This window comes from Micropterus salmoides, unplaced genomic scaffold (assembly GCF_014851395.1).
Source record: "Micropterus salmoides isolate LMB-PRFRI ecotype aquatic unplaced genomic scaffold, ASM1485139v1 Ms_hic_scaffold_4, whole genome shotgun sequence".
NCBI lineage: Eukaryota > Metazoa > Chordata > Actinopteri > Centrarchiformes > Centrarchidae > Micropterus > Micropterus salmoides.
Window position 1 is genome coordinate 30,047,392 of NW_024043372.1, and position 27,502 is coordinate 30,074,893.

The following is a 27,502-nucleotide window of genomic DNA, read 5'->3' on the forward strand; positions in this document are numbered from 1 at the left end:
CACAGTCAGTGTGTCTGACAGGAAGAGGTCTCAGTCAACTCTCCGTCTCTTTGCACTGCTCACACAGGGCCTATGAAGGACAGTCAGTCCTCTCAAGTCTCTCTTGGGACGACGTACACTTGAGTTTCATTAGAGGGCTGAAGGTGTGTGATTTGAGGAGTTTAAATGTACGTTTGCGTGTTTGTGTACCAATCCACAGATGAAAAACATGACAGAATAGAAAATGGTTTATAATACATACACAGTAGGCTGTAAAAGATATCTTGTATAACGTATAGTATCTTTGCATACTACATTAGAGTTCTTAGTGGAAACTGGCTCACTGGCAAACTTTTTACACTACTGCAGATGAATCCAAATCAATGTATTAAACACAATAAATAAAAAGTTTAAAGTCTGAAGACGACTGGTATAATTACATCCTTGCATAACCTTTGATGCCAATGTGTTGTGTCACAAGGTACAACATTCAAAAGAAATTTAAAATATCCATCTTTCTTTGCCCATTTAATAATTCTTGACACCGTTAAACACGATTCCATTTTGCAGATCAAACAGCCTCTGATTCATAACAGTTTTTGCAATGATGTGTGGAAGTGTTAAGCTTGAGCGCATGTGTATGTACAAATGATTATCTCCCTTCAAAAGTTTCCGAGTTGGAGTTGCCTTTTAATCCACCATGTCGCAAAATAAAGATGAGCAGAGCTGCAACAATTATTCAATTCATTGATTAGTCAACTGACGGAAAATGAAGAAATTTGTCAAGCAAAAATGCCAAACATTTGATGGTTCCGGGTTCTCAAATGTGTGGATTTGCCGCAAAAAAACACTTGTACCATAAAAGTCTGCTCCAACAATTTCAAACAGTTGGACAAAAGCCTCAAAACGAATACATGCAAGTATCAGGATTTTGGATTGTTGATTGGACAAAAAGAAATGTAAAGATGGACATTTCTTTTAACTGTTTTCTGTCTTGATTTTTTATAGACTCAACGATTAATCAAGAAAACAACTGGCAATTAACAGATTACAATAGAGAATAACTGTTAGTGGCATGCCTAAAGACAGGCATCTCCACAGATTGTATTTCTTAAATGTTCATTTTGGTGCCAGAGCCACAGCTTTGGCTAGCTGCCACATGGCTTGATATATCAAAAGTAAACTCAAATTAAACCTGTTCTTCTTTTTAAACTAAAATGTTTGTGTAACTGGATTGTACCGTGGTTTGAAACTAAACTATGACTATGTAACCTTCAGACTAAACACACAGTAGTAAACAAGGCAAAAACACAGTAGCGATGTTGGCAAAGAGTACTTAAATTATTTGAAATAAGCATCTACAGTATATTCAAAGGCTACGTCTAGACCGTGTTTTTTTGCTCAGTCAGTTGTGAGGACACAAAGGTACACAAACGTCCAAACTGCTGAGGGTCTGCTGTCCCTTACTGACATTACATTTATTCTGCAAATGTACTCTCTCCAGGTGAAGCCCATAGAAACAGTGACTGAAGCTTTCTTTCCACATCTTTCTAACTTTCCATCTGCTTCTGTCTTTCCCCCAGAATACAGTGTGAATGTGAAGTGAACAAAGAAACAAGACAATAATCTTGAAATAATTGCTTTTAATCTCCGAAATTATATACACTGTTTTCACACTGTATTCAAGATATCCTGTCAATATACATTTCATGATTATAAAAAAGCTAAGTACAATTGTTTTTTTGATGTTGTTTTCTGAACACCTCTGTATGAAAGTAGTGCTGGGGCTCAAAGAGTTGGCAAGATAGGTTCCAAAACCCTTTAGCCTTCATGAAATAGGCACAGATTTAAGCAGGCAACACACTGTTAATGATAAACAGACGTTTAAGACATGATGTACAAAATTCACAGTGTGGGTACGTCACCCAACTCATTTGAGACACAGATAAGGCATCGAATGAAATAATGGATTTGCATTAACTTGGACAATTAAGTCACTAAGAAAACAGACTGACTGATGCAAAGTTTACAGCTCGCTGTAATGGTGCCTTTCGTTTTAGCCATCAAATGCTTTCACAGCCCACGTTTCAGTCACGCTGTGCCTTAAGCCAAGGCTGGAGGAGATGTCTCTAACTAATATTCCATACAAATGTCACAACAGGCAGAGAGAAAGCCACCTATTTTGCCTTGGAAAATGGAATGCACAATGTTTTGGGGCTCTGTCCAATTTCTGACAAAGGTCACTAGAGCTTTATAATATTCCATGACAAGATTATCGGCTTTCATGATTTAAAATAATAACAATCCTGATTCAGAGAGTGATTCATCCAAATTAATATGCACTTAATAGAGAAAAATAAATCAAAGCTAATTTGCGCTACACAGGGGACGTGAGTATAAGTGATACAGCACCTCAAAACCTGTGAAATAGATGCTCAGTTAGCAATAGTATTATCTGGTATTATCTGGAAGCCAGTGTTGAAACAAACAGTCCTGGAGGTTTGCATGTGTAGAAAAAGGCTAACGGTGATGATCTGAGGCTGTTGTGAATGTAGGTGATGGGTGGACAGAGTGTATTTAGGTTACATTGGTAGTTTTCTACTTCTTGATGGCGGCCACTGCTTTCTTGGCGGCGTCATCCAGGTTGTCTGCCGCTGTGATGGGCAGGCCGCTTTCGCTCAGGATCCTCTTGGCCTCATGGACGTTGGTCCCTAGCAGACACAGGAAAACACTTTTACAAGAGGCGACACAAATAAGATGACAAAAAATGGCTTAACAAGGTTAAAAACCACGCTGTGTGAAAGACGAAGAGCTCCTTTGGAGGAATCAATGCACATGACGACAGACGGATTGGAGTTATGGGTGAACGGTGGCAAATTCAACTGCTGATCCGAAAGCTGCTTTGTCTGTGATCAATGTCAGTGAGGCAAAAGGGCAATTTGCGTGTTCCCCTGGCTGCAGTGAGGTCAGGGGTATAGCAGGTGCTGGGTGATGTGGTGGCAACCATGCCCCGGTAGACCCGCAACTAACCAGAGAACGAGAGAGAGAGAGCGCTCCGATGAAACTCTCCACAGCCCCCGAGGCTCACTGAACTGGCTGGCTCCCAGCGCTGCACATTGCGCAGCCAAACACAAGCCTGACAAGCCTGTCACAACACAGGGCAGGGGGCGCAGCACTGGCCGGAAGGACACAGAGAAGGAGAGGACGATGGTGGGGAGAGGGAGTGAACGAGAGGGAGAGAGGGTAACAGAGCAAAAGGTCAAGTGAAGCAGAATCGCCCACGCTGCTCAAACAACAAAAGCCAGCTGTTTATGTGGCATTTACTGATTTCACACATGAAGACATGATGGCAGAAGAAAAGGCCGTTTACAGAATCTATTTGATGTGGTCTCAACAATTCTCTGCTCTCTCTGGTCTGGTATAGATTTAAAAACATATATTCCTAATTACTTTTTAATCTTTATTCCAGTTAGTCATCATCATTATTTTATTTTACTTCTTTTTCATTTATTTCTTACCTTTTCTCTACTTATCTAAAATTACTTTTTTGTCTTTATGCTGCTGCCACGCCTGAATTTCTCCATGCGGGATCAATAAAGGTTCATCTTAGTTCAACAGTCAGGTCATCATATCCCACTGAAAAAGTAACACTGAATTGTGTAATCTGATTACTTTGTGCTAAATATATCAACTTAAATACTTGTGTTTGAGGAATCAATCAAATAAGCACCCTTTTGGCCAAACCATAATCTAGTTAGCTCCTCATTTACATATTGGAGACATTCTATTTTTTACATGCATTACTACAACAATTAATTGATCAAGTGTTTTTTACTCTTCTATGACAGTAAAGCAAATATGTATAGTTTTTGGACTGTTGGTTGGATAAGCACAAGTCTTTTGAAAAAGTCACCACGGGTTCTGGGAACTTGATGATGTGATGGTCATTTGACATTTAATTGACCAAACCATTAACTGAAAAAATGATGTGTAGATGAATCGATAATGAAAATAATCATTAGTTGCAGGGTGCAGCTGTTTGTGTGTGTGCATGCTCAGACGCTTACAGGTTGACCTTAGCTCTGCTGGCTGCTGTGTAATTAAGACTGCATGGTATGTGAAATTCTCCGGAGGCCCGGCCACCCTAATCAATAGACCTTTCATGAGGAATTCTATTACCAGCGCCACTTAACGCCTAATATTTCATCTCTTTTGTCCAGCCAGATAATAACTCATTCCAAACACATTTCTGCAGGCCCACACTCCAAACAATCAATTCGGTGATGTAATTAATTAGAATAAGAGCAGGAAGAGACCTTGCTCTGGCACATAAACAGGGGATCGGGTGTCCCAAGTCATTTTCAAATAGCATAGAATAGCCTCTGTCCACAGATAAATCTATAGTCTCATTTGGCGGTGACGTCACTCAAAGTGAAGAGAGGAGGGAAATACTGCATGCTTTCCATTCAATATGCTGATTTCATTGGGATCCATATTATCATACTGACAGGCTTATCTGATCATTAAAACAAAGGAACAACAAACCTGAAACAACAGGACATGTGGGAGAAGCAGCCTTTTATGTCCACAGCAAATACATAATGCAAGATATATTCTGTAAAGACAAATATGCCTATGAAAGTGTATACAGTAAACAACACACAGCAAAGTAAATAGCACGTGCATTTTTGCTCCTTTTCATCCCATTAATATTCATGTGAAGCAATAATGTGTGTGCGGCATTATTTATATAATACCTGTGTTATCCATGTGATGTGTGTGTGTGTGTGTGTGGGGGGATCACACTTCTGTGGCAGTGAAAAAGGAAAGACCATGTATTTCCGTGGGTCTTTTTCTGCATATGTGTGTGTGAGAGACAGAGAGAGAGAGAGAGCTGGCTGCAGTTCCACTCTGAGCAGTAGGGAGCACTGATAGCTCACAGCAGCAGAGGCAAGTACAGAGCCCAGCTGGATACAGCATCACTAGGTGTGTGCGAATGTGTGTGTGAGTGTGGGGAGTATGCCAAGTATATGAATGTGTGTGTTCACCTGCAGCCACTAGGTGCTGCCAGAGACCTACTCACAGCCTGGACCCAGAGACATACAGTGCACAGGATAATGCATGCACACATGTGGGGCATTCACACCAAGACATACTTTAATTTAAAAATGAAATTCATGCAATTAACTGTAAAGAATGGCCTTAACTAGGTACAAAATGAAAGATTTTTATTGTCACCTAGTAGAAAATGATCACACTGTACACTATCTCCAGGGCGTGATGGGGTTATTCATCAGTACCAATGACTGTTAATTACTAGAGCAAGTGAGATTTCAGGCTAACTTGTGTGTTCGTAACTTTGTTTTCTAATAAGCATCAATTTAAATTCCATCCCAATCTACACCACCTTCCACAACTCTGAGTGCTGTCCAAACTGCTCAACTCTAGATCAGCTGACAAGCCTGAACAACACAGCTCAGCTACGAGTCTTTAAACGTGCTGTTCAAGCCAAAACAACAAAAAACACCAGGCAGTGCTAAGTATTTTGCCATGTGATATACTGCCACTTCACAACACATTTCTGTTGGATCTCCGCTCTAATTAGCAAGCTTCCTTGTGACTATTGTGAAAATGTCACTGTAATGTGTGAGTCAATTACAGGCCACCATATTTCAACAAGATAATAGGGCTTGGTGCTGTGCCAAAGACTTGCACCAGAGGAGTTCTGTGCATGCTGCAGCTCCTAGATGTGTGCCTAATTCTGTCCAAACAAGCTGAGTTCAGTGACGCTAAGATCTGATAAGAGAAGACTATGCCATAGTCTCGGTGTGTCTATAATCCCAGAATGAATAGCTGACTACATAAGACTACACACCCTTGCTCAATTAAGCACACTGAGAGGTTTTGTTCCTACAGCCTTATTTGGTCTAGTATGACTAGTAGCTAATGGTGGCTAATGTTAGCAAACTTTAGCTATTGCTGTCTCAATTCGCACTCCATACTTATACTTGCTATTTTGAGGGCATAAGTGCATTCACACAAAAAGTATGGAAGGCGGGACACTTCTTATTCTCAATGGTCGACATCTTGACTACGTGGCGGAAGGGGAGGGACCACCAACTTTCACTCAAACTTTCAGTGGTTGCGCTTGCACACACAAGCAAGTAAAAGTATGTTCATTTTTATACATTTTCAATACAATTTACAAGTGAGCAAACAAGCTGGCTCATATTTTGGTGGGTGACGATCGCAGTCAAATGTTGGTGATAACCATATGTCGTTTCTCATTAAAAAGAAGAAGTGGTCAAATGTTGCGATCGTCATTTCTGGTAAGTGTGCATCGTATTTGATTTGAGACAAAACAACCCTGTCGAAATTCACACACTATGCAAGTGTATACAGTGTCGTAACGGTATTCAAATACATACAATACAAATACAATAAAATTCAAACACTCTTCACTTCTGCAACTTTCTTTTGCAGTTACCACAGGACTCTTTTAAGGCTTGTGCAGACTACACGATTTTCAGCGTTGGCCGATGGCCGTGCCGTTCACACTATACAACTTGCTGTCTTGTGACAGGTTACTTGAAGTTGTCACACACTACACGAGCTGACAGCGACTCTGTCACTCGACGCTGGTCTCCAAACCACGTTTTGTCTTAAAAAAACACATGAAATTTGAAACGGGAAATGACGCGAACCTACACATGAAATATATATGGTTTGTTAAAGATACCAATTATAAAGACAAAAAATCTGTGTGAAAGAATGGATTAGCACACTCAGGTAGCAGCGATTGTCTGTGCTGCAGAGAGAGCTGAGGGGAGTAAAAAGTGGTTTGCGGTGAAAAAGTAGCTGCCTGCTCTCACTGGCTGGATGTGGATGTCGAGTCGGCCGACTCCACCAGATATTTGGCATGCTAGATATCTGGCAGACGTCGGCGATGTGTCAGAAATGTGTCGGGGAGCTGTTTTGATGCATCGTTGAGTAGTTCACACATAACGACTGGCGACCAGAGGCCCCACAATACGATATTATCACGATATTTATGTTGCGATTCGATTTTAAATATATTGAGATATATTGCAATTTATTACCTTTTTCCAACTTCCACTTAGGTCCCTAAAGTCAAACTTTGTCAACATCTGTTTATCTAAAAAGATACATTTCTCTGTTTGTTCATATCACTTTTTCAGTCCTCTATATGGTCCTGTTAAGTTTTGTAGTGGACTAAAAAAGCAATAGATTTTATTATTCTAGTACCAAAAAGTTAAAACTCCCATCTGCAATTTATATACTAAAATATCGATACTTGGCATCAGTGTATCGATACAGTATTGCCATGGCAAATATCACGATACTATGCTGTATCAATTTTTTTTTCTATCCTATGATTTACCCCTGATCACTGCCTGACGGTCGCCGAGCGGCAAATCGGGCTAAAAATCGTGTAGTGTGAACTAGGCTTTTACTGCAGACATTTTGACTCGTCATAGCAGGAAAAGAACAGGTGTTACTAATAACATTAATGATGGCTCTGCTCTATTCAGCTGTCCCAGTAAGCTATGACAGTAAGCCAGCATGCACAAGAATCAGTCGTATTATTTATACCTGTACTTTTCCTACTGTGACTGTAACATAAGGCCTATTTAGACATGGTCAAGATGATCTGCTCAAGCTCAAACCGAACATCAGAAAGAGGATGAAAGGTGATTTAAGTGATTTTGAACGTGGCATGGTTGTTTATGCCAGACCGGCCAGTTTGAGTATTTCAGAAATGGTTGCTCTACTGGGGTTTTCACACACAACTATTTCTAGGGTTTACAGAGTATGGTTTGAAAAATATCCAGTTTTTGGCAGTTCTTGGGGTGAAAATGCTTTGTTGTTGGCTGAGGTCAGAGGAGAATGGCCAGACTCGTTCGAGCTGATAGAAAGGCAACAGCAACTCAAATAACCACTCTCTGAGGTATGCAGAAGAGCATCTCTGAATGCACAGCATGTCGAACCTTGAAGCAGATGGGCTACAGCAGACCACACAGGTACCACTCCTTTCAACTAAGAAGATGAAAATGAAGCAACTTTTGAACAGAAACCCTGAAATAAACCCGGAAAGAATATCCGCCAATATGTTGCATTCACTCATTCATACTGAACAAAGGTTTGTGGCAAAATCCCGCAACCATGTGCACTTTCACATAGTGACCCGGCTTTCGGGAACTAGCGGAGTAGAAAAAGACCGTTATGTGTAATACAGCAGCGACATGCAGGCTGTGGCTTTTCACACAGACATCATCCCTGCTCTGTTACTACCAACGTTCTCGTCTCAGAGGCGGAACAAATCTGACTCCCCTAACCGGCACCGTACCTTTCATACAGTGCAGCAAGCTGGCATATTGGCACAATACTCCCGGGAAATAAGGCAGTGTAAAAGTGGGTGGCTACAGTTGACACGGGCTCACCAAAATTGGACAATAGAAGATTGAAAAAATGTTGCCCGGGTCTGACGAGTCTCAATTTCTGCTGCATCATATAGATGCAGGATCCACATTTGGCAAAAACAACATCAAAGCATGGATCCATGCTGCCTTGTATCAACAGTGCAGGCTGCTTGTGGTGAAATGGTGTGGGGGATATTTTCTTGGCATGTGGTGGTGGAACGGGGATGTTCAGCCGTCAAATCTGCAGAAGCTATGTCAAGCTATCATGTCAATATGGACCAAAATCTTTGAGGGATTTTTCCAGCACCTTGTATATGTATATACTGTACGTATACCTCCCCCAAACCGTCCATAATATCACTCAATATTAAAGAGACAAAGACATTATACCTTTTAACAGAATTTATGTCACATTTATATCAAATACCAGTGGGTTGGTGGCATGCTATCTCAGTTACCTTGAATAACTGGTGTAAAAACATCTTCTTTCATCACTGAATGTCATCAGACTTGTTCTGACTTGAATTGTTAATCCTCATAATAATCAGTACCAAACAGTGAGAATTTTTCCCTTCACAGCCAACAAACTGAAAAGTCCTGCTCCTCCCTCCTTCATCCTGCGTGTCAAACATCAAATGCTTCTCATTTGAACGCAGCGTGAGATACCCCTGAACGGTGCAGAAGCTTTTCCTTTGATGTGCTAGCCAGTCATTAATCAAAGTTTTCATGTTTCTTATGTTGTCTAGACTCCTGTTTAAGAGAGACACCCACTATAGTTAAGTATAATAGACTTAAAGAGCATCTCTGACATTGACTGTCTGACAGTTTTCATTTTGTCATTTGTCCATGTTGATTCTGATAAAGACCCTCATTGTATTAACAAATAACATCACTGTATTCAGTTTTTGTGTATCTGAATCAAATGTCAGCATTCATTCTCATGACATATTCGGTTCTTGTCAGGTGCTTTTTAGAAGCAAAGAGTAACAGTTCAGTTCAGTTAATGGTGAATTTGTCAGGCAAGAAAAGAATGGTCATTGTTTAATATTTACAACCATGGTAGGAATTTCACAAAGGTCATTAAGACCACAGCAGTTGTGCCCCCTTAGTTTGTCATTATGCCCCTCACAAATATGACCTAGGGTCAACAGTGGTCTTAATGCCAAACCCGCATTGCCCCATTTGATTTTACCATTTTCTTTTCTGCCTCTTTCCTGTCCATACAGTTTTTAGACACCAGTGTCTTTGTGATTTCCATGTCGTGCGCGATTATGCACAGTAGACGCTGGTGCCAACAGGAAGTAGCTTGGCTGGCTGGCTAGTTAGCTATATTTGGTGCCTTTAGTTGAAACATGTTCAACTTTTCACAAAGTCGATGCACAAATAGGGGCCGATTAGACTTTTTCAGTCCAGATATCGATACCAAATACCTGGGCTTTGGGTATCGGCTGAGGCCGAGTACTGATCCAATACCAGTGGAAAATTAATAAATATTACATGCATGTTTGCATGTAAAAAGGACTGATGTATTTCAGTACATGACAATCAGCTGTACCTTACTTAACAACTAGTTGTCTACAGATGACAAGAAACCGTAGTGTGTTATACAGTCAGAAATCTGAGTCCATATCAGGCCAATATCAGAAACAACATTTCACTTTTCATGAGCCAACCAATCACAGCCTGCATATAGCAGGACATAAAAAAAAAAAGGCTGATATGCTATAATGTTGAACTCAGTGTTATGCACGAATGGTTCTCATTATTAACAAGATTGTAATTAGCATCAACAAATTAGAATATAATATATTTAATAAAAATAAAATCATCCTTAACCCTCAAGTTAAATAATTATTTACAAAAAATGGACACCCTAAGGACAACCGGCCTTGCTCCTAAAATGATGATCCCCGTTTACAACTAAACATTGTGTGTGTGTGTGTACATGCATATCTGTTTATGTGTGTGTAGCTGCAGCAGATAGCTATTATTATTTAGCTATAATGACACTGTCAGGACTGAAAGGGCCATCTCAACTTTACTATAGGACCTTGCATCTCTTTTTAATTAAATGGGAGAGTAAATGGCCAGATCTCCTTTTAAGGAGCAAACAGCCACCACTGTTTGACAGACAGTTAGGGAATGACTCATCAAATCAATAGGCCAGGGAGCAAAGTTAAGCGAATGCAGTCACCTTTTCCCCTAGACCCTGAGGGCTATTTAAGGGCAATTTTTCCCATAGTGTAACAGCATCCTCCCAGGGCAAGTCCATGTTCACACTGTGGCCAAAGGGGGCAGTACAGTATTTCGTCAGATATCGCTTCTTATCAATACATTAAATATTTGTGTGTACACATGTGTCTGTATGTCTATTCTGAAGATATTGCATCAATTAGCAATGTATGAATGTAAGTGTTAATACTGTAGCCAACGGGCTGTGTTGTAGTTATGACTCAGCCCACAATAAACACTTTATGCAACCCTATCAGCATCTAGACCACACGGTCCTTCTTCTCCACATATGGGAATACATAAATCTCCACCAATGCAATCAACCCAGGCCTTTTAAAAAGAGCCTTCCCAATTAAAAGTGTGCCAGTTAATCCATTTTGATCCTGTTGAAGAGCGCCGGGCCGTTCTCACTGCCCTGTGGTCAGCCTAGCAAGCTGAGCTGATTGATTCTGAACCAATCTTCTCCACAAGACTGCAGCCCAGGATGTAATGACCCACAGCAAAAGCTTGGATTAGGCCCCGGCCAGGAAAACGTGGTTGGACCGACCACCAACAGTGACCTTCTGGACTCAGCCTGTTTGTGAGTCAAATTGAATAACATGGCCTAGTATGAGAAATGTGTGGTGACTAATTAAGAGTCTATTTCAACTGGCAATCCAGTCGCTTCCATGGTGACACATTTCAACAGATGTGCACTCACTCTTCAGCCACAGGGTTCATCAGCAACATGAAGACAGACTGTGGATATAAATTACACAGATAAACACCTATTTTGCACCTTGAGGATTTGAAGTGGCACCATTGTTTCTGTATTAACTTTTTGTGGACGTAAATTTGTGGGATTTGTTTGCTTTGATTTGCTTCAGTATGGTTGCAGGTGCAAAGTTATTTCACTAATGTTTTTTGGCGATTATCCTGGGGGGTTGATGGCGCAATGGATAAGACACATGCCTTTGGTGTGAGAGACCCGGATTCAATTCCCCACTGTGACCCATCCACCACTGTGTCCCTGACCAAGACACTTAACCCTCGTTGCTCCAGAGGCGTGCGACCTCTGACATGTATAGCAATTGTAAGTCGCTTTGGATAAAAGCATAAGCTAAATGAATAAATGTTAACGTTAATCTAGACTCTGACCTTTGCTAAATGTATCTATCTAGGCGTGTATGGCTTAATAGGCCTTATTTGACTGAGAAGACATCCTTTAGTTGTTAATCTGACAACCAATCTGTTCCTCTGTTCAGCTCTCAACAAACCATACTGCACTGATGTGCCTTTGTGCACAGTTGGGTTCTAGAAAATGCTTACATGCCCTGACCTACAAACCATATTAGCAGAGTGTGTGAGGACATACAGTATGAAGTGTTGAGGGCTAACACACACAAACACACACACACACACACACACCACCCCTGCTCTCTGCTCCAGGCACACCACTCAGCAGGATCTTGACAATTAAGCTAACCACCAACTGGCCCCACGCCTCCGGGAGTCACTGCTGCCATCCCACACATGAACACACACGTACACAATTGAACGAGTTTCATTAGCATATACAGGTGAAAGGTGAGCCAATCAGTGCAGTCTTTACTGGTATTCTAGCTGGTGCTAATGACGGGTGTGGCAAAATGTGACACGTATGAGAAATTGCACTGCTGTTCTTACTAGGACACTGGGCCACAATGAAGATGGATAGGCTCCAGAGAGCAGCAACACAATGGCTCCAAAGATTAAAACAATGTGTGAAAGAGGTGCTTTAAATCCTGCTACACTTTTAACACTGAAAATATATAAAATTGCCACTTTATAACAGTAATAAATACATTTTAAATTAGATATAAATAGCTACATTTTCTGTCATTATTAGCCTGTATTTGTATGCTTTATTCCATGGAAGTTGAAGCTAGAGGCCATATGGGTTGTGGCCACGGGGCTAATGGTCACAGTCATAACAGTGGTTGGGAAAAGTATTTGAAGACACACATTCAGTTTGCATGATGTCTAAGCTCCCATTAGAGATGCTGGTTACCTCAGCCCCTAGATGTCAAGGAAAAGCTCATCAAAATGGATGACAAGTGCTAGAGGTGTGAACTGGTTTTAAATTGTAGTATTATGGCCAGTGTCATTAACCAGTATCGTGAAATCCTCATTAAAGGCGAGAGCTTTCAATTCACACTAGACGGAGATCAATGATCCAGGTTTCTGATGGGAATGACCCACATTGTGTATTGTCTGGGTATTGTATTGAGTGTCAGTGGGGACCAGCTTGCTAAGAGGGTTTTTATGTGTGTGTGTGTGTGTGTGTGTGTGTACATTCCTACCCTCAAGCCTGACCACCAGCGGCACCTTCAGCTCCAGCTCTCGACAGGCCTTGGTGATGCCGTTGGCAATGATGGCACAGTTAACGATCCCACCAAAGATGTTGACCAGGATGGCCTCAACCTGTGAAAGAAGAGAATGAATAAATGATTAAATCCAGTGATGGAGACACACCTGAGAACAAAATAGCAAACTAAATAACATGATGGTTACACATTTTAATCTTTACCATCTGTGCGACATGCACTGAACTGTGAGAGCACTGTATTAGCACAGAGCCCTGAAAAGCATATGGAAAGTGGTATAGTGCAAAAGCATTCTTCATGATGGGTGGAGTCTGTCCAAACTGAAGCCAGTCAACCATTTACAAATCCCTTTACATAGTGACATATATGTCGAGTACAGCTGGAAGCACGCTTTACCTCATCAGCGCAAAAAGAATTGTTCAGATTTTTAGTTTGAAATCTCACTACTAAGGAAAACATTTAGTAGAACGGCCTCACCACCAACTTTGTGTACAGCAGGTCGGCACCCAGAGGCCATACAACACTGTCACACTGCAGGCAGAATAAAGCGGTGTATAGTTGAAGATAAGAGGGTGGCAGCAGGTGAAAGAGGCAACATTAACAAAAAATAAATAAATAATAAGGCAATATATCAATGGGAAGAGGTGACATGAAAAACAATAGAAGCTAGTTTTCACACCTTCTAATGTGGATGAGCCATGCACCATATTTACAATAGCCTTTAAAATGGAATTATCTACCATGTGTGGTTAAGAAAACAGGCTAGTAAAAGAATGATACAGAAATAAGTACACACACAGTGCTATTGACTTTGTAATTCAAATGGAATAGTTATCATTTGCAAATGTTAAGATGTCTGTTGCTTTCACGATCCCACATTTCCCTAACAGCTATCAGGAACAACCCTTTGAGTTTTGAGCACACTAAGTTGTGCTAAACAATCTCACTGTCAGTATTATGTTAACTCCAGTTTGTTCAGCTCTGTCTTGCAGTTTCACAGATCTTCAACTTTCTTATAAAATGAGCATGAAACTGATATCCCTAAGAAGTGAACCAAGGCAGCTAGTGTGTGTGAGTGTGTGTGTGAGATTACACTAACAATCTATCTAGCACTTGGTAATTACCCTGGCTAGCTCTGTGGAAAAGTAGACTGAGAGCACACAGGATTAATCCTCCATGTTTGTTTATAATCACTGCTAATCTGTTAGCACCGATTTGGATGAGCAGCTTGTGGGTGTGTGCGTGCGTGTGTTCGCGTCTGTTGTGAATGTGTATGTTTTCAGTGTGGTAATGATGTTTACAGGGAGAGAAGATCAAGGACTTGGATAGCTATCAGAGCGACAGCCACGGCATTGTCCTCTATGTGCTATCCAAATGAGCATCTCCTTATAAACAGCAGAGAATGACACAAGACCAGGAGAGAGCTCCAAAACAAACACAGATGTAGGCAGCAGCATTAAGACTTAGACGCAATGCAAAGGAATTGAGCTAGCTGTTAGGTCAACACACAGAGTACTGTTTCATGCTGATTAAGTATGTCACACAGGGATGTGACCAGGAATGCAAAAAACAAGGGGAAAAAGGCAGGCAAACATTAGCCCCAAACTGCGAGTGATCACAACGCAGATGTTAAAATGAAAAACAAAATCAGGACCTCCATATTGCATTTGTAATAATAAAATAAATGTATTATTATTATGATTATACTACATGACAAGGTGCTCTAATATATTAAAATAACGGATTAGGTGGAAGTAAAGAATGAGAAAACGTCACTTTTTCTATGGCAGGACACATCAGATTGCTGTTTTTCACTTACACAATGGCCACTTACCATTTAGAAAAAAGGTAGAGTAGGATGTTTTCAAATTGTTATCCATTTTGGAAGCTTTTATTTTAATCAATTTAAACTTGGTTAGAGTAATTACATTAGTCCGTTAATGTCACTGTGGTTACTTACACTTAAATATATGCTCTGTGCTCACTGAAAACACTCAAAAAATGCTGCTTGAAATGCAATTGCAATTTTCCAATTTGGAAAACGCAATCTTTTTGTGTGTCAGTGCGTATCATATTTAAGCCCTGTTAAGAGGTCGCTCCAGCGATTCAGCACTGCACTTCCATTAAGTACGCATTAATGTTTTTTAATTAAGTAAATATTATTTACCTAATGTTTCATTTTATCAAGTAAATAAGAGGCAGATTAACAAAATAATGTTCAAATTGAAAGCAGTAGAGGGCGAGATATCCTTTCTTTTAGTCCCTAGTATGCATCAAGCTCAAAAAACGACCTCACTGGACCCTACATTTCCCACAATGCAACATAATAGTATCTTTCCTTAGGCCCTACCTGCCTTTGTAACTTGTAACAAGTTCGTAACGTGGGCTTTCTCTTAAAAATCTGAAGTCACGAGTCAAGTCTGAGAAAACCCTGATGACATCAACAGGGTGATCATCTTAGACCTTAGAAATCGTTAGAAAGAGTCACATTCATACACTTGTTAAATGTCTACTCAGTGACCGGCGTGAATGTAAATGTATAAAGAGCCGCAGACGCTGAAAAGACGAGAGTTCAGCAGTGAGAGAAAGGCAGACGAAAAGAAAGAGGTGTGAAATGATTCTCGCTTCTTGATTCTCAAACCTCAGCCGTGTATAGAACAGTTCTTCTGACAGCATGTTAGGTGTGATCTGCAGTTCACAGAGTAAGTGTGTGTGTGCACGTGCGCGTGCTTGCGTGCATGTCTATATTCACTGCTGCCTTAGGGCACATGTGAGTGTGTTTCCCCACTGTCCTATGCAGGTGTGGCCCACAGCAGGGGCACAAGGTCAACTTTGCCACTGCCACACAAAAAATATACAAAACATACAAAAAAAAAAGGAGGAGAGATGCATATCTGGACCAAATCCCTAGGCTTGAGACTGTACATATTTTAGCCTGACCACCAGTGATCTGCAATAGATATAAATAGCTTTAAACCATTGCACGTATACAAAGTTTTAAACAAAGATGCTGTGATGAAACATACTTAGATAAAATGACTGGAGGTATAGAGCTGTATTACAGGCACATGCACCGTATTTAATGACAGTGGTGTTAGACTGCTCTTCATGTTGGATAGTAGACATTGAGCCACAGCAATATAGGACGCCGCTTTATGATATCAGTGCATTTACATGAAGGTTACTATAGAACATAGGGTTTTGAGTGGGCAAGACTTCCCATACCGTATTGCAGGCTTGACTCAGGATCTTTCTCACACACACACACACACAGGGGTTTACACACAGCAATATCCCCACTGGGGGGCAGCAGAGATTTAGATGCCTTTGATGCCTCACTAGAGAAGGCTCTATTTTTGCCCTATCTGCAGCCCATTTTTCAACTCCGTCTCTTTTGGGAAGAACCATATTTCTTCCATTCATGCATCCTCCTATTGACACACATGTATATTAATGATACATAAGATATGATTTATGTCGCTTGGCACAGAAGTAAATGCAGTTTATAGAAATATGGATGGGGCGAGGTCTGCGTTTCACTTTGCTGTAAGTTTTATTTTGTCTTATAATTTCTTTGGTTTGGTTCACAAGGAACTGTACAACCTAAGGAGCACCATTTTCCCTGTACAAATCGACAACCAAAAATAAGCAGACATTTGTAAGGATGTAAAGGTTCTACCACTGCCTATTCCAAGTAACGATCAAAGATCCAGAGCTACAACACCACCTCACTGAAGTGAGATAATGGGATACTGTGTGCCCAGAGGGAACACAGACTTAAATTGAAAATGTGCAGAACCATTGGAGGTAAAAGAGCAGGAAAGGCCAAACTGTGAGCCATCTTATTCATCTTTCTAATCATGTTCTCTCCTGGGACAGCTCATTCAGTTCTAAACGCAATATATACTTTGGTCAACCATACTGGCCCTTTTGTGGTAGACAGAGCTATGCACATCAGTTTTAGAAGCATACTGCTTCATCTTTAGCAAGGTAATGGTCTGTCCTGTATGGGGTTAAAATGTCAACAATGATGAACTGGGCTAAAGAATGGGAGCCAAATTTAGGGTCAGTCTCCTTGGTTCTGCAATCAAAAGTCTAACACTGCTGTGATCCATTCAGCTAACAGCATCTCAGACATCCAGCCTTAAGGTATGAAATAGCCCTGCACACTCCAATCTGTCTGCATCGCACTCTGTAGCACTTTATCTCTTGTCACAGAACCAAATACAGCCTCTTTCCTTAAAGGCATTCATTTCAGGTGAGCTAACTTGGCAGCGGGGTGGATTTCTTTCATCAGAGCTCAGCATAAAGGCATCAGGTGTAATGTGCCAGCTCACTCTTTTCAGGGGATCTTTGTGTGTTTTTTCAGGCAGTGTTACGACAGGAGCCGGTGCCTTTTACCTGGGTGCTGGTGAAATTATTCAAATTTTACGAAATTGGATCATTGCTGCAGGCATTGCGATACCCTGCCAAGGCTTTTTTTGCATCAAAGTCAAAAAAAGGGCCTTCACAGGAGAAACAAGCTTTTCTGCCTGCTATTATACGCCTCACTAACTGCATTTAGGGCAAGTACGAAATGTAGCTCAGACAATTTGACATGCACTTGTGGCTCTGCATTGTATTCCTCCTGTCTGTGTGTTTTCATAAAATGTGTCTTGAATGCATGTTTGACAAAAATACGTATGTTGTGATTATGAACACAGGCATTTCTAATTATAGAAAATTTCTGAATTTATACATTGATGGTCATCTATATGGACTGAAATATAAAGACACCACTTAGAAGCAACATCCCATGTTGAGAAAGTTTTCATATTCCTTTCACAGACTGCTAAAAACTTGCAAACAAACATGATGTACTTTTCTCCTCCAAGTTTCAACCCAGGGGGGAATGAAGGCATTGTATCCCTTCTCATTCTGCAAGGCTCCTTGTCAAGTTGTGCGTACGTTGCTGAATTATCACTCAAATACACATTTTCAAGCCCACACCCCTGTTAAGCGCCGCTAATCTCTCTGCAGGAAAGAAAGAAAAGGGAAAGCATGTTGTTTCCTTTGTTACCAGCAAGCAGATATAGGAGTAGAAAAAGGCAAGGCTGGAGATGGGTGTGTGTCTCTCTGTGGCCTATTAAGGACTATTGTTCTGTCTTATCTACTGGAGACAGCCTGCACTGTCACCGCCTGCTCTGGCAGGCCTTGTTTATTTGTTTTCGATCTGCTGGGGGCCCCAGGTTAACATGCACGGCTTCCAAATCAAAGCAGGCCTGCTGGCTCTAATCACACATCTTGGAATGACGGGACGGCTGTTGGTTAGAAACTATTATTTTGTTTCTGTCCACATTTGAAGTAAGATCACAGTCAATTTGTTGTTGTAGCATTTCTTAACATATGTTTTGTTTGGACTTGATGTCACAGCTTCTACCTGTCATGTTGCATCCGAACCAGCAATTATTGAGCTCAGCTAGCCACCATTTACTTGAGGTGATGGGGCAGCCAAAAGGGACATGAGAACTACATACATCTGGACCAATGATTAATATACTGATTACACATAGGTATACAGATACAACATTTCCCCCCCACGCAAAGCAAAAATTGTGGTGCTATCAAATTATCACTGCAGAACATTGTTGATACATGTTTGTAGGCCTATATAGATGACAAAAAAATAAAAACAAAGCCTACATAGTCAACAGAGATAATAAATATACTGCCTTCTAACAAAAGATTAAATGATGGTCAACACTGTCTGTCACAACACAGAATTCCAACTTTAGACTCAGCAAACTGTTCCTGAGAATCATTTCATTCCTTGAAATTGCTCACACTGTATAATTGTGCTTCATGTCACAGCAGAATAAGGCAGTGTGGGTGAGCATCAAATGTGTGAGACAAGCCATGTAATAAAGATGTTCATATGGCAATCGTTTATGCAACGTTTACTACTTTTGGAGCATCAATTCTATCAAACTGAGGAGGTATTTTGCCTGTGCAAATCTATTCTTAGAGAGGATCAGAACAAGAAAAAGAGAATGACACAAAGACAGGCTGAGGGGAAAGAGGGTCTTGAAGTCAGAGAGTGAGGCGAAGTGAAACAGATGGAGGAAGAGAGATGGAGAAGAAAAGAAACGGAGAGAGAGGTGATGGGAAGCGGTGCGGTGCCTGGCTTCCATTGAAGGCTAGGATTGGCCCTGGCAAGGAGGGATAAGAGGGAAATAATTATCCGGCCTGCTGAAGCATGACAGCCCCTTCTTGGGACTGCGGAGAGAAAGACTGAGCATTATGTCAAAGATTGGCCATGTCATCGGTGAAGACACCTCTTGACAGACAGTGGCATCTGAAGTTTCACTTGACGGAAAAACCCAATGCAACAGGCAGCTAGATATCTGCCTGATCAATGCCTGGTGTCATCTGGAGGACGTCAAGATGTAATCACTAAACCCAGTCTACCATCTACATTACCTTAAGGTAGTCCCTGTTCACGTGTACCATGGACACTTCCAAGCCTTTGGACTGATCATGTTATGAATAGAACTGAAATATGTAACCCAGCTCAAAGTACAGCTCTCTATATATCCACAGAATATCCAAATAATAAACTGCACTTGCTGTGGGCAAGTTATCCCAATTCCATTTTCAGAAAACAAATTACGCTGATTGCCTCAGCGATTCTTAAAAAAAACAAACAAAAAAAAACCTAATCAGCCACAGGCACAGACTACAACTTCTGAGTTCCCCTGTCCTGCAAGGGGAGCGGCCCCATTTTACTGCCTGAACCCTACTCTGCATCGATATGTCTCACTCACTTTTATCCACATCAGTGAGTCTTCTCACATCTGCCCTGGCCAAGAGTACTTTATGAGCACTCAGCCACCTCCAGCCCCCTCTGACTTCATTTTTTTTCTCTACAGGCCAAAGAATAGTAACCAATCAAGGCAGGAATGGCTTTGCTTCCAGACAAAAGAGGTTTGTGTGAAAGTATGGGTGGGTGAGGGAAATAAGAAAAGGTGAGATCTGGCAGAAATCATGTGACCAGAGGATGGACCCCAGAGATGGTCATTACAGTCTCATGGTTTGTCATCTCTTGTGAGCGAGCAGCGGGGTCATGGGCCTTGACAGCTGTCTCTATCCTTTGTCATAGAAATAAGGCAGTGTTTTGTACTGCTTTCAGTCAATCAGTCATTGCACATTGGGGTTATGTACAAGTCAAGTCAAGTTTATTTGCACTTGGACTTCACATGTTCACATTGATAGACAAATCCAGGATGTCATGGGCAGGGTAGGTATTGGGGGGGAAAAGTCATCTGTGCAGCTCGGATATATAGTGCTATGGATGGGGTCGGGTTGGGCATCTTGTTGGAGTAGAGCCCGGGTTTCTGGGGCTATGTTTGCAGATTTAGTCGCTTCCAAATTAAATCACTGACTGCAAATTAAAAATACCAAAACCCACACACAACAGTTTTTGGGCCACTAACATTTATGATATGAGTGTAATGACTGATTGTACTAAATAGGGATCAAGTCCGCTCCAGTCTGGGCCAGTTGGTGTTGACAGTTGGGAGATAAAATAATACAGCATGTGGTGTTTAATGATGATAACAATCGTACGCCTTCTGATTCAGTCATTGCCAGGCATTCCCATTAAGATAATTTTGAACATGTTTGACAGGTGTGAGCGGCACAAATAATACTAATCAAACAAAATATGTCTAAAATAAAAGTAGTGCAGTTTGTCATGACAGAGATCATTATTTTATAATTTTCATTTGATTTTTCTGTGAAAATGCAGCATAAATGACAAATGGAGGCTGTTTTTTTTTCTTCATGGATCTCCATTTTTGCTTTTGCTGAGGTGAACAGTTTTTGCTCCCATGAACTTGAATGAATACGTGTCCCTAGTAACTTATATTCATTAAACCACTATATTTATTGTGTTGTTCAGCTTCTTTCTGACTGTCAAATCTAACAAAACTATAAAATGTTGATGGAAATAAGTTATGCGTGAGGTGACGAGTCTTTATAGGATTCAAAAACCTTAAGGACTGTTCCCAGTTTTGTGTAGACCAGTGTGGAGCACAATGCAATACTCTGACAATGATTGCAGATGTCTTTCTTTCTGACGTCTGTGACAGAAAGCTGGTATTTTAGATATTATTACACATTTCCAGGAGATTATTTTGGCAGAAAACTGATGTGTTAAACACCCTTTTCCATCTAATTCCAAAAGTGTTCCAAGAGATTCATTTATGGAAGCTGCAAAACCCAAAATAAAGCCCTTTTCAAGTGGCCCAGCAAGATGTGCATTTTTGACTACAGGATCAGAGCCAAAACCTGACAGTCGCCTCCCTTAACCATGTAATGTCTGAGATAAACTGACTGGCTCAATATGTGTCAAGGTGGCTAGAGAGAAAGCCTCACTGATAAGTTTTGCAGCTCCTGTGTAACATATAATCTCTAATCTCTTATTTCCATCTAACAGATGGCATCCACGCTGCTAAGTAGCAGATCCACAGGGAGAGGAACACATACACGTGGTGTGGGAGACCTGGATTCAATTCCCATTGCAACACATCTGCCAACGTGTCCCTGAGCAAGACACTTAGACCCTAGTTGCTCCGGAGGTGTGCAACCTCTGACAAAAATAGCAATTGTAAGTTGCTTTGGATAAAAGTATCAGCTGAATGAGTAAATCTAATGTAAATGTAATTGGATGCTTTTATTGTGAAGCAGATACAGGAAATGCAATGGCATTTACCACTTTAGTATAAACAACAAAAAACAGATTAACAAGTTAGATGAAGAGTTTGAGTGAACCAGCAAACCCTCAACATGTCATCAAGGTAAACAACTCCTTTTACCATTTCATCCTGTCGTATGGAAAACTCGCACTTTAAGCACATCACAGGCTCTGATTGCAGTTGCTCACTGCATGCATGGCTCAGCATGGGAAGTTTTAGGAAAAATGCCAATAGATAACGGAAGTCAACCGACTTTGACTTTGAGTGGCAATCTGTGCTTCATAACATGGATCATTATCTTCCTGCATGTATTGGAGGTTTATGGTGGCAAAGAATGGATTCACCAAATTCATGTAAAACTATGCTGTTGTGGTAAAAGGAAAGGGTGCCAATATTCCTCATGCCGCAAATCCACCACTGTACACAGATACCAAGCACGATGCTTCAGTGGGTTCATGCTGTTAAACCTGCTATCAACAAACCAAGATTTGTCCAGGTGGCATTTCCACTTTTCCATCATCAGCATCATTATCATGTAGCTTAGTCTTAGAGATTGGATACATCACGTTCACCTGCCCTCAGATTTTTGATTGATTTACAGTTCATTTGTGGGGAGTTTTTGGTTTCTCTTACAGAGCCTATAATGATACATTCAAGTGAAAGTTGAGCAACTTATCAGACAAATCAGACCTCTATGAGCTGTAGGTGAAACTCACTCACTCATTGGTTATTGCTTGACATCACGTGATTCTGATGACACAGGAAGTGAAAGGCAGAATGAATGATATGGAGAAAAGCCCCGAGTTATCGTTCACTCATAGTGTCAGTTAACATGTGTATGAAATCTGCAATCACCCAAATTCATTATTAAATTACGGCAAAAAAATTATTGAGGTCACAATGACCATTGTGTCACCTAATCCGTGTCAAACCTACGGTGAATACGGTCATAATCTCCTCTTCTGTTCCTGAGTAATGGTGTCGAATAATGGGCAAAAAATGACATTATAAATACACAGTGAAGTTTACATTTCATTATTGGGTAAAAAGATGTTTGAAATTTTGTCAAAATTAACCACATCAATTCTTGAGTTATAATCAAAAAGGTGACCTTTAAGTCAAATGTGTCACCAATTCATTGTTGGACCAACTGAGAAATATGGTCTTCAGCTGTTGAGTTGACCAACAACATGTTTTGTGTGGCCACAGTGACCTTTGACCAACAAACTCTAAATAGTTCATACTTGTGTCCAAGTGGGCGTTAGTGCCAAATTTGAAGAAAATCCATCAAGATGTTCCTGAGATATCGTTTCATGAGAATGGGATGTACTGATGTCCGAAAACTTAATGCCTCCGGAGACATAAAAACAAGCTTTCATCTTGACACAGTTTGAATTCAAGACCAACTGTTTGTTGCCTCTGGCAAAACGGAATATGTTTGTGAAGATGCGTTTGGTAATGTAGTTCATCTTGCCTCTACTGCTGCTTTACAATTAAATTTCTAGCATTTTATTATAATACTTAAAACAAATAGAGTAGTGAACGTTATGAAAACTCCTCACGGTAATAGCTTTTACGTTAATATTGCCATACATACATACTTCACCAAGATGAAAACCATAGATTTTTCTTAGTGTGATGTGTGTGACTGTGTGTATGTGTACGGCATTTGTGTTTTAATGCACTTGTGCCTGAAAGCCTGGAAGCTGAATTTGAAGGTCAACTCTAAGAAAGAGACTTTGTTGCACCTCACGTCTCCCTCTGTCACGGAAGATGGAGGTAAGGTGTGCACGGTGTTGGCTTAGAGGTAGGGGATCACCTTGTTGTTGAAGGGTTTGAAGGGTCAGTAAAAACGTGGACAGTTCAAATCTGGCATGCATTGAGGATATAACGAATATTCTTTCTTATTTCTTTCTCTTTAGACATCTTTCACATGTACCATTTTCAACAATGATTAATTATGGTATTGCACTTGCTTCTTGCTCAGAACATGACCAAACCACCACCAATGGTAAATATATAGAGATCATTAGCCTGTGTAGCACCCAATGCCTACAGCACTGCTCCTCCCAGCTTGCATGGGAACAGAATTTGAAAACCTCCTTAACTATTACAGACTGGGAAAATAGGCTATTAAGTCCGCTAAATGTCAGGGCTCCAGCCTGCAACCATTTAGGAGACAGTGCTACTAAATATTATAACCAGGAGCACCAGAGCAACTTGCAAATATGCTATTAAATTTGTTTTTTTAAATCATCATCATATATAATAACAATGTGAAACACCAGGAGAGAACAAACATTGGTGTGTGTGTGTGTGTTTATGGTCCTATACACTCACTATGCAAGTTGCGTAGGGTCCCACTTCGTGTCAAAGCGAGTGTCAGTGTTTATAACTTTGATAAGCGGATGAAAGTGGAACTAATCTTCTGGTCACAAGGAAAAAAACAAAAAAAAAAACATCACAGGGCTCCAGAGAGTTGCATTTTAGTGGTGCCACTACATTTTGTGCTGGTGCTCCTAGTGCTATTTGGAGCCCTGAATGTCTAAGATATAGGTATAGCTAATTAAGTATAATATTTTCAACAACACATTCCTGACCATTGTTGGCATGGACATGGGAAGTGCAAATATTCTGGTCCAAGTTAGTTTTGGTTATTGTCTGCTGGACCAGAAACATGAAGCGATTTGCTCTTTTTCTGCAAACCGCCCACCACTGGGACATGGTTAGGAACTCCATCTTAATTAGCCTTTAAGGTATTACCCCATCAATTGTTCTATATGTAGTGAGCATGCTTTGAATGTGCTATTTGCTGCTCATGTCCAAATTCTTCTTCAGCTAACCAGCTGGGAGAGCTGTTAGATGATGAGAAAAACGTATACATAAAAACAGATAGAAAGCAATAGAGAGATGCCATGCATGACACAGCGTGAGGAGGAGAGACACCGACCTCTGTGGTGAGCGGGAGGTTTGTCAGATGTCAGTGAGGGATGTAGAACATGCCTCCCGTTGCGGACCTCAGGGTATCAGAATGTCTCCGAACCCACACACAACTTACTGTACACGCACCAACACACACACACATGCGTGCTGTGAACTGGACTCAACAACTGAAGCCAGTGTAGAGCAGGCATATTATTCATCCCCAGAGGGTGTCGTGTCACTGCTGACAGGCAGACATAAATATTCCTCAACCTCTTCACCAAGGGTTAATGGCTGTCCATCAGCCAGCAATGAGACATACTGGGCCTGGTGTAGACACACAGTGTGTGGGTACTTTCATTGGAATAGCAAGGTCACTTATGGAGATGGGGAAAAAACAGGGAGGACAAGAAGCCACATGAGGCAGGCACTGACACTCAACTTCAGCATGTTTACACAGGCAAAGATACATAGATTTATATAGAAAATCTCGCCCACTCACCTGAAATCTGCATACAAATTTACATTTGAGTACACCCACGCAGATTTATGTGGAGTATGGTTTGGTGTCTTTTTGTGTTGTACTCAACTCTGCTCAAAGCAAGAATTATTTTATTAAACAGAAGAAATGCATAATAGTTTGGGAAAGGCATACATAATCACCTCGGAGACTGGGTACAACAAACCAGCAGCTGAATATAAAAGAGCCAACATTTCCCGCTTTGTTCCTAATGCTGAACGGCCAATCAAAATTAATTTATTCTAATGTATGCACACAGAAGGTCAATTATCCAAATGATTCCAGTTCAGATTGCACCTGATCTTAGGAGCCAATGAGCCATCGAAAGGGCAGATGGGTGTGCTTTGCAAGGCAAATCATTTCCCCGGCCCTCTTTTTTTGTCACCTCCCATTCATTTGCATGTCTAAATGTGCAGGCCATTCACCTTTATTGAAGTGCATTCCACTAATGGATAAACAACTTAGCATAGCATTTCACTTATGTAGGAGAAGTCAGGCCACAGAACAAGACCTATACACAGTGGGTGGAGCCTATAGACTGTATAGAAAGATGGACAAAGTGTCTCCACTTCTTCCCACATACGAGCGCTGCCATCTTGCGCTCGTGACATTATTTGGAGTCAGAGAGTCTGCACAGCAGTGATCACCAACTCAAATATAAACACTCACCCTCCAGTCAATCACGACATTAAACCCCTCTTTTTACAGCATCAAAAAACTAATTTACACCAACCATGAGAAAAATGAACACTTGAACAAACATCAGCGTGATAAGAAAAACCTAAAATGCAACACAATTGTGGCGATGCCTGCTGCTGCCTATTCAGCTGTGTTCTTATTATTCACCTCACCAGGGGCGGACTGGGACAAAAATTCAGCCCTGGCACTGTAGCCACACCAGGCCACATTACCACGTGGATTACTCACGAACACACATTCACTACTTAGGCTACATTTGTGTACAGATAGTGAAATAATATAAGCATTAGGCCTACCGTATGTAACAGATTTGTAACATTTAATGTATGTGACTGAGCACAAAAAGTTTTCAAGAGCATGTTTAACAAATTTACACACAATTAAAACAATGGCTGTCCATCTGAGTCTGTGTGCTCTCTGTCTTTCTCTACTGCTGAGTTAATTACAAACTGAACATTTGTGTGTCACTGTTCCCTGCCTCCACCACCTCCTCCCTGTCTCTGCTAGGCCTACAGTAGCATCCTTCCTCACTGCACTGGTACTAGAAGATCAGAGGTCTCTGGCTGTGCTGATTACAGCAACATCCTAGTTCATCAACACAGTATAGGAGGTAAACATTGCAGAATGTTGTTTTCTCACACACTGCTCTCAAAATTGGAATATACATGAATAAAAACAAGTAACTCTGGTAAATGGCAGATGTAGAAAAGATTATGGTTTTCTGTTCTGACAAAAGTAACTTTACTGACAATCAAATTATGTTGCACTCTCTCTGATGAGGTGTTTAATTTTATCTGAATGTCCCAATTTAAGTAACCTAATCGAGTTGGTCAGCCCATCTCAGGACCAGGCCAGCTTGTACCAACTGGGCCAAATGCTTTATATTTATTATTAGGCACATTATTATTATAACCACAGTAAACTTGTGCAAGTGATAAAACCTCATCTTAAGCGTAATTTATACTCCTGTGTCGGGTCTATATGTGTAGCCTACGGCGTAGCTACGCACATAGCCATGCATTTATACTTGTGCATCGGTGACTCTGTCGTTCTGCAATTGCACCACCAAACGCTAGTTGGCGGTGGTGCTACAGCATCCACTGTGTTGACTTTTGCCCGCCGACCAGGCTAACTTCCGGTTTAATCCTCCGCTAACGTGAATGGGGGGTAAAATTGTATACATGCAGCTTTTTTCAAATGTTATTGACCGAAAGAAAAGGAAAAGTAATTTCGCTCGGGGGTTGTGACGGTCATATATATTGATCCACCGTGTTCAGCCGCTGGTATAGCCGCTAGTAAAATTTACTTCAAAGCACGGGGCACTTCCTGTCGACTCGGAGGCATTGCGAGGCTACCCAGCTGACCAATCATAGTTCTTACAGTCCTCGTCGTCTCGACATGTATTTTTTTTTTTGAGAAGCTGCATGTCAGACTACGGCGTAGGCGACGGCGTAGGGTATTCCGTTTTTCCCAAAGAACGAAAGTATATTTCAGGATATTTCTTATTTAACCTTTTTAATTACTTCATTCTCCAACTTTATTTTAGTGTTTACTCACTAGCCACACTATCTGCTCTCTTTGCCTTCACTTCTAATATTCCCACACAAGCACGAACATACACCTCTGCTG

At 40.9% G+C, this 27,502-nt stretch overlaps 1 protein-coding gene across 1 annotated transcript in view; it reads right to left on the reverse strand.

The window, feature by feature from the left end:
* Positions 1-1,605: 1,605 nt before the first annotated feature.
* The window catches only part of suclg2 (succinate-CoA ligase GDP-forming subunit beta), a 118,784-nt gene continuing 92,887 nt past the window's right edge, over positions 1,606-27,502 (reverse strand). The window contains exons 10-11 of the mRNA XM_038695973.1: positions 12,974-13,094; positions 1,606-2,690 (exon numbers count right to left, since the gene is read on the reverse strand). Coding sequence (XP_038551901.1) covers positions 2,578-2,690; positions 12,974-13,094 — 234 coding nt within the window. The 3' untranslated portion in view covers positions 1,606-2,577. The remainder of the gene's footprint in view (positions 2,691-12,973; positions 13,095-27,502) is intronic.